The sequence below is a fragment of the Beta vulgaris genome, chromosome 1 (assembly GCF_026745355.1).
Source record: "Beta vulgaris subsp. vulgaris cultivar EL10 chromosome 1, EL10.2, whole genome shotgun sequence".
Taxonomy (NCBI): Eukaryota; Viridiplantae; Streptophyta; class Magnoliopsida; order Caryophyllales; family Amaranthaceae; genus Beta; species Beta vulgaris.
The window spans coordinates 62,469,350-62,478,526 of record NC_079202.1 but is presented as its reverse complement, the minus strand read 5'-3'; the positions used below and the strand labels follow the sequence as shown (position 1 = coordinate 62,478,526).

General features: G+C 29.9%; 1 protein-coding gene across 1 annotated transcript; it reads left to right on the top strand.

Moving 5' to 3' along the window:
- Window positions 1–2,837: 2,837 nt before the first annotated feature.
- On the top strand, window positions 2,838–7,874 carry LOC104899350 (transcription factor MYB58). Its single transcript, XM_010686544.4, has 3 exons — window positions 2,838–3,618; window positions 6,568–6,697; window positions 6,818–7,874. Exons 1-3 carry the CDS (start codon window positions 3,480–3,482, stop codon window positions 7,494–7,496), a joined length of 948 nt encoding a protein of 315 aa, XP_010684846.2. The 5' UTR covers window positions 2,838–3,479; the 3' UTR covers window positions 7,497–7,874.
- Window positions 7,875–9,177: the final 1,303 nt, after the last annotated feature.

Below are 9,177 nucleotides of genomic sequence, written 5' to 3'. Positions count from 1 at the left end.
ATTGACTTTTAAAAACTCATATTGAAATTGTATACTGTTTTTTTCTTTTGAAAGATTGAAATTATATACTTGAGTATCATCTTATTCTTTTTTTATATATAAATATCCTTTTGTATTTTTTTTAGTTGCAAGCTTTGCAACACTTTTTTTTAATGCAATGCAACACTTTTCGATAGTTGCAAACACTCTTGATGGCTATTCGTACGACCAAGAGGTTTGGATGTAAGGATGTTGAACTTGAATCGGATAGTCAAGTTATCATTACGAGACTCTCAAAGCTATGATCTATTTTTGTGATATTGATTCTGTCTTAGAAGATATCTTATTATGTAGTACTATCTCCGTTTCCTTTTGATATTGATTCTGTCTTAGAAGATATCTATTTCGGATAGTCAAATTAGTACCTTTTGGCGTTGAACAAATATGGGAAAATCATTGTCTCGAAGAGGTTAATCCGTATGTATTGATGGACATGTTGTTTATGAATGAATGAGAATGGTACCGACTTTTCCCCTCAAAAAAATTTTTTGTTGCAAACGCTCAGATTTAATCATTAATATTTAGAATTATTGGAAGAAATTAGAAAAAGTTGATATTTTAAATCTATAGTCCACTAAAATAAATCTTACAACATTTTACATACTCTTTTTGTTTCTTATGATGACCCTACTCTAGAATCTTGACTTATACAAGATTTTCTAAATTTTTTACAATATATTAGGAAAATATATAGCTAAACTGAATAATCTCTATAGTATATAGTAATTTGTCATTATTTTAGTTTCAGCAAAACTAATGATTATAATATAAAAAATTGAAAAATATATCTAACTCAAATTTCATCAAGAGAATGTTTATGTAATTAATCTAAGGAAAATGTTAAAACTTAACAGAAAAATTGACAATAGATGTTTGAACGTTTTTTTGGTTTTTTTTTTTAAAAGGTCTGAACTATTAATTAATGTGTGCAGTCTGTAGGTCCTTACTTTAAGGGTAATAACTTTTACTAGGGTTAGTAATTTGAAACTGGCTTAATAGGTCATAACTTTGTAAGATGTGTACCAAAAGGGTTTTAGTGAAGGGAGAGAAGTAGGACATAGGTAAGATTTTTAATTTTTTTGTGAATTTAAAGTCACTAAAACTCGCTGAAAGTTAAGATAATTGTCAATTTTTCCTAAACTTACCCTAATAAAGTTGCACCATGCCAACTAAAGACTTAAAATTTAAAAGTAAGGGACTAAGGGCTCGTTTGTTGTCCTTTTTTATCTTCAGTTTTCAGTAATTTTGAAAACCAGAAACAAACTTATGAAAATCAGAAAAAATAATTTTCAGATATTTATTGTCAGATTTCAAAATTGATCACATGTTCATCATAAATATGGTTAATTTTAAATTTATTATACTCTTTATATCATATGACTTTAATTCGTAAAATCAAAAATTGAAAACTGACGATAATATCGAACGGGCTAAAAAGTTGACTGGTATAAACGTACGGGGTCGAATTTAAATTCTCTTTCTTAAAAAGTACTAATTTATCAGAGATATGCGTTTGTAGTTAGAATAGTAATTGTATACTAGCAACTAATCTTCTTACATCAGCAGACACAGCATTTGGATAAGCATGACGTAGGAGCAAGTTGCAATTGAATATTAAGAACATCAAGTTACTTATAAGTTTCATTAATTAACTAATCAAAAAATTGACCATTGGTCTAATACATCAAGACTAATTCACCAATTCCTTTATTTAAATTAAGAAAAAGATGGCATAACATATTTACTTATACAACTAGTCTCCTGTCGAACTATCTGACCAAATATTTTTCTTTCTTTGTTGAACCATTTAACTAAGTATTCTTCAGTTTCTTAACTGTTCAACTCTTAAGAGATTTTATGTCTTATCATTTTTTCTTGAATTGGTTATGTTTTTTTTCTACTTCATCTATACAAATATATTAAAAGGCGTGCGAAAACAAGAAACTGTGTCACAAATTAAGAAATTGTATAGTATAGGATTTGATCCCAAGACCTCAAGTACATATACTAAAGTTTTAACCACTAGGCTAGGTTTTATTTAGTGTTATTATCATAAAGTATTATAGTAATAAATAAAATTTTTTCTTACCCGGGGCATAGCCCGAGTCTAATAACTAGTTCTTTCTTTAATAGTTGTACCTAAAGGACTTGAGACATTCTTTAATGCAAATTTTGGGCATTAATACTTCTAATCATACATAAATAAAAACATAAAATAAAGATCATTTTAGGTTAATTCATATTATGATGAATCTAACAAGATATCACATGAGTACATTCTTCTTTACATACGTATTAGAAGAGGGACAAAACAAAAAATGTAAATAGCATTTAAAAAATCAATATTATACATCTATATAAAAAAGGGTAGTATTTTCTATAATCTTTATGGCCCATTTGGTAGTCGTTAATAAATAACGGTTATGGGAATGAATTTTAAGTGTAATTTTACTCCCTCCGTTTCCTAAAGATCTTCCCACTTACTGTTCCTACAGATATCAAGGAAAATCAAGTTGTGTGGGGCATGGTGTGAGTAAAGTAGGAGAGATAAAGGGGTTAAGATAAATAAACAAATAAAAAAGGGTTAAAATAGAAGAGATAAAGGGAGTAAAATTGAATTAATAATGTAATGGTGGACCATATGATAGTGACATGAGAAGGTAAATAGGAAAATTTGTTTTGCCAAATAAGGAATAAAGCAAAAGAGGGAAGATCTTTTGGAAACACCCTTAAACGGAAAGAGGGAAGATCTTTAGGAAACGGAGGGAGTATTAGGTAAGTACCCTTAAAATCTCCATTGGGAGGCTTTTTTTCTCCATGGGCAAGCAATCTCGTCCCTAAACTTGTGTTTTTGTCTCTAAGAGGAAGCAATTTTCATTACCACTAATTACCACCGTCCACCTACAAGGTGGTATTGGATGGGAATGAAAATTCAAGAAGGAAAGTGGACACTTTAGGATAAATTAGCATTATCACGGGAATAGATAATGATATTCTTCACAAATTTACACACACATTCATTCATATTACCACCATTTATAACCAACTACCAAATAGGTCGCTAATGCATTTTGTTTAACTATAATACTTTTGGCGATAAAAACAGTAATAGATATACCATATGAAGGTCCAAATTATAAATTAAAAAAAAAAAAAATCAGTAAAGTCCAAAGTGTTTGGTAAGAGTGAGGAATCTTACTACTACGTTAGCGTAAGCAAATGCATGAATCATCTTCTTTTCACTTCTCCTCCCTATAAATACTTAAAAATCACATACAACTTCCTAACTTGCCTACTTTTACACTCAATAACATACTTCATATCTCTTCACTTCCTACTCTATCCATAACAATATAATTAAAAAAACATACACATAATTTTTGTAATTATCCATTTTTAGGTTTTAATTAAGGTGTCATTAAGACATTATTTAACAATTAATGGGTAAAGGAAGAAGGCCATGCTGTGACAAAGCAGGTGTAAAAAAGGGTCCATGGTCTCAAGCTGAAGATTATAAGCTAATCTCCTTCATTAGAAAACATGGTCACAATAATTGGCGTGCTCTTCCTAAACTTGCAGGTTTTTTTTTTCTTCTTCTCCTTAATTTAAGTATTTTTATCATCTGTTTGATTCGACTTATTTTGTCTTATCTTATCTGAACTTATCTCCTTCGTTATAATTCATGAAACATCATTATTGTATACTCCATATTGCCTTAGAAACATCAAATCCTAATATTTCTGCCATTTTTGAATTTTGAAGCTTCTCATAATGTTTCATATATCTTTGAAATGATTGAGTGCTTATTATAAAAGTTATCATTTCAAAAAGAAAGAACAAAAAAAAGTTGTTTTGGACGGTGCATTTGTGACTTTTTACTCAATGTTTATCAGTTAACATTATGTTGTCGCATGATAATTATCTATTTTAATCTTGATGATGAGGGAAGTTTTGATTTAAGCATGTAATTCATCTGCTGTGTTATTCTCATTAACGTTATCATTTTAGCACATTTGTGCAATATTTAAGGTGGAAGATTGCTGTTAATTACTTCCAAAATATATAGATTATAATTGTAATAAAGTAATGTTATAAAAGTAATCTAAAAATTAGAATATTTCTATTGTCACATTATAGGAAATAATAGGGGTCAAGCCATCAAGGTAATTTTTTTTTGAAAAATATGCATGCGACATATTTAGAGATGTAGGGAGTATAATTCTAGTACTTTTTCTTTCGTAGATTCTATTATATATATTAATTACTGAAAGACTAAAAGAGTGATCAAAATTGCTAATGAATGAAGTCATATACAAGTTTTTCAGAGGGGATATGTGGTAGCTCAGTGGAATACCACCCCGAATTCCAATACATTATCCAGTTTTTGAACTAGCCGGCCCTGCAGGCAAGTGGCCTAATAAGAATTGATCTTTAGACTAATTATCTTTTCTAATAAAAAAAATATATATATACGAGTTTTCCAGTACAAAAATAATGAAGATTGATATGTTTTTGCTAAAATAGTAATTTTAAGCCAAGTCTATGTCCTTATTTTGCGTATAAGAAAGCATATGTTTATCTATCACAATTCACAACTCATTACCAAGGATATCTTGACCTAATGGTTAAGATTGAGGTGCCGTGAACAATAAGTCACAGGTTCGGATCTCCCATCTCCTTGTTTGTATTTGTACCGCCTTCGTGGCTCATATGAATAAATAAAAAAAACAATTCACAACTCATTGACCTTGATCAATTTATCAAAATTTGCGGCTTTTCTACACTATGACTTTAGCATGTCAATAGGGCCTATGGCTAGTAAACTTACTATATGTGTTGTGCGGTTGTGCCTCAATGTCAATGAAAAGCTCACATGTTAAAAGAAAATAGAAGTTTGTCATTATTAGGGTGCTTAAAGAGATCAATCAAGTCATGAGTTGTAGAAGTGTAAGCAAGAGTAAGATATATAAGAAATCTCTTAAGTTGTCATCATTAATAAAAAAGAACCCAATAGATATAAGAGATTAAATATTATAAAAGAAAACCAGAACATACAAGAGGTGTGGAGCAATATTGCATATGAGAAGAGGAAAATCCAAATTCTTTTCTTAGATATGATATGTATATATATATGTGTATTTGTGATTTATCCGTACTTGTAGAAAATGACATATACTTTCTCCGATTTTTTAATTGCACCATTTCTTTTGTCTTGTTTGTCGAGACGCTTATTTGAACATCAATATCTCTAATTGGTAAGTAAAAAATATAAAAATTTGATATTTGAAATCTTTGCATTAAGGCCCCACTTTGACTATGTTTTCTTTTATATATGATGCGAAATAGTTTAACAAAATTGGTTGATAAATAGTGCAACAAATGGTGCAAAATTCCACAAGATTAGGATTAGGAGTGAAAGTTCGGTATACGGTTTGGATTACGACCTAATCCAATCCGATCCCAACAAAATTTGGATTTCAATTTTCCAATCCGAATCCAAAGCAATCAGAATTTGAATCCGATCCAATCCAATTCAAATTTTCATACTCTAAATTGGATCCAATCCGAAAATTCGATTTTTCAAAACTCTAGTTTTCCGACGAAATAAATTAAGCACAACAGCAGCCTACTAGATTTAAGAAATGAGGAAGTAAGTGATGTTAGGGTTTTAGAGGAAGGGTTGAAGTACTACACCTATTGCAATAATATGGACTAGGTTTTTTTTAAAATGCAGTTAAGCACTTAACCCCAATCCAGATACATAATACAAGACATATTACTATTAGGTTATATTGAATTTTTGGATCCAATTACCTTTAATCCAATTCAATCCGATGTAGAAATCCAATTTTTCAAAAAATCTCAATCCGAACACAGTTGAACCCGATCCGAATTATTAATTCAAATTGGATTGAATTGGATTGGATTTTGAATTTTATCCGAATAACTTTAATCCCTAATTAGGATGCACATAAATCTTTCAGGGTTTAATTTCAAATATGTTTCAACTACTTTTGACTTATTTTGATGTATGACAAATTTTTTTTCTCTTACACGTAACAAACTATTACGAAGTAAGGTCAATTATATTCTTTCACACGTGTGAATCGACCTTTATGTTGGTGAGTTTGATGATAAGTATTACTCAGTCAAATAACTTTACCAACCAATCAAAATGAATGATTGTCTTCAAAGGAACAGATGTTGTTAGGTAAACCAAGTCAAAGAAAAGTTTACAAAGGAAACACCTCTCAAATATTGAGGAGTAAAACATTCCAACTATCAACGTCAAAGTTGTTGGGTGATCCCCCCACCCAAACTAAAAGAGAAAATAACTCTTGCATATACTAATTGATGATATCTTTAGCATATAGAGAGTATGAGTTAAACCTAATCATGCATCAAATGTTGCTATCATAGTTAAAAAAGTACTTGATTTGGTTACTCGATCTTCTTATGTATCATCAACATGTTTTTCCACAAACATAACATGCTATATTAAGAACAACTTTAATTTGGTGATTTTAGGATTGGCACGGTGTGGAAAAAGTTGTCGCTTAAGATGGGTTAATTATCTACGACCTGATCTCAAACGTGGCAATTTCACTCTCCAAGAAGAGGAATCCATAATCAAACTGCATGAAATGCTAGGAAACAAGTAATGTTCCATATGATTCTATTATTTTTTCACGTCTTGATTTTTTTTTATTCCATTTTGGTTATTTTTCATATCATTTTCTTATTTTTAGACTAAGTGGTTTGTTGTTGTATTATGCAGATGGTCTAAGATAGCATCTCAATTCCCTGGAAGAACAGACAACGAGATCAAGAATGTATGGAACACTCACTTGAAGAAACGCCTCAAAGAAAGAGGAATAACATCTAATGAAAATCCTACATTGTCGTCATCATCATCATCATGTAACACATCATCAATAGATACAACAAGTCCTAATAAAATTCTTGACGAAAGGAACAAATTAGATTGCACTGAACAAGTCCTCATGCACCAAACAACCAACAACAGCGACACAATCGAGTATTCAAGCTCTTCAAGTACCTCGTATAATTCACAATCTTCAATTTCGGATAATCAAATAACAGATGATCTCAATCCGAATACAATCGAAAACGCTGGTGAGCATAGGGATGAAACAAGCATGTGTAAAGACAACAAAAATGAAAATAGCCTAGATGAGCTACTTGAAATCCCTTTTGAGCCTAACTTGGACTTATGGGACTTGTTACATGGTGATAGTGAAGTCCAATTCGTTGACACCCCAATTATCTCTGATAATGACATGAAGATTGAAAATACTAAAGAAAGTGGTAAAAGCTGGTGGTGGTTAGTATACTTGGAAAATGAACTTGGACTTGACCATCAAAATGAATTTACGCCACTACAATCTACCAATGGTACTTCAAGTCATAACTTATTTTCTGATATTTCCATCTAAAATGTACCTAATTAGTTCAGAATTATGTTTTAGTTGACATCTAAAGTACAGTCAATTATAGATGCCAAAGTTTAGTTTGTCACATTGTATGTTAGAGGTTGGATCAAAACTGTTCAACTCCTCATTATTACCAACCCCTCAATTAAACAAAACGTTATCTATTGGAGAGGGACATATGCTAAATAATTATGCATATTGTAATTAGTCAAATGAGATTTTTCCTTTTCCTAATTGTAATTAATATCTGTTTCGTTTTAAATGTAACAAATGAGTATTATTTGTGAGATATAAAATATTCATTTATTGCATTCAAAACGAAACGGAGGAAATATATAAGTTGATGTACCCTCTTGTTATCGAGCTCTAATGTAAATAATTGAGAGGAAGTATACTTTTCTTATTGTAGGTGGCTAGCTAAATTTAATGACTCCACCAAAAAGTTGTGGTGTTATAGTGCACACTTCAATGTCATAAGAATTTTGTATGTACCTAAAATCTATGGCATGGATAATCTGTACCTATATTATTATTAAAAACATTAACAATATAATTTATCGAATATATAGCATCATTTTTTTTAAATTCTTATTATATGTCAACTACATACAATTTAAATAACATTTATACTGATGAAAGTAACTAGTTATCGATTAATCTACTATAATTTTTTTTATTGCTTTTCTTGTCAAAATCAAAAGCGATATTATTAGTTGTTAATGCTATTATTGTTTCAAATAACAATAATTTAAGTGCATGATATGAATATAATAACTTGTTTCCTATATTAATGTAGGATACACAATAAGTTAAAACTTCGATCGAACCATTCACTAGTTTTCTAAATTAGATATACCCTTTTATTATTTTTCCTTCGATTTGTCATATGATTGGCTACACAGGATATGAACTTTTTTTACTTACATAATTACATCACACATGACAAATAATAAAATGGTTAGTTTGTGTATAATTGATGAAAAAAACTGGTCCCTGGCTTGGTGACGCAATTGAATACATCAGAATATCATACAAAGGCAACAACGCTTATCAATAATGTGTGCGGCCACTTGGTTGAGATGAACGGTAAAGTATAAGAAAAGATTACGCTATGATTATGATTATGAAATCATTTATATTAGATTTAGGCTATGCTTAGTTCACCTGAAATTTTCTGATCTGAACTTATCTGATCTGATCTGAACTTATTTTTTCTGATCTGATCTGATCTGAACTTATTTTTTCTGAACTGATCTGATTACAAGATCTTATCTTTTAGATTTCTCTCAATATATAAGAAAAAATATAGTCATGTGGGGTCTTGTTTGATTCGTCTCAATGAATACTTTATTAATATTCAATTATTATAATTTTTACTAATATGTAATGAAAGATATTTAATAGTAAAAATGAGTTTAAAAACTGACAGATCTGATCTGATCTGAACTTATTTTTTCTAATCTGATCTGATCTGATCTGATTAGATCTGAAATAAGCAAAAATAAGGTGAACTGAACATAGCCTTAGTCGATAAAGCTCGCGATAATATTATATTATTGGGAATTCTATATATTAGCACTTTTTAAATTTTTTTATATTTGGTATTCCGAATTTTTAGGTTTTTTACATGATGTCACTTTATTAAATGAGTTATATTAATTTATTAGCCTTGCACGCATATGGA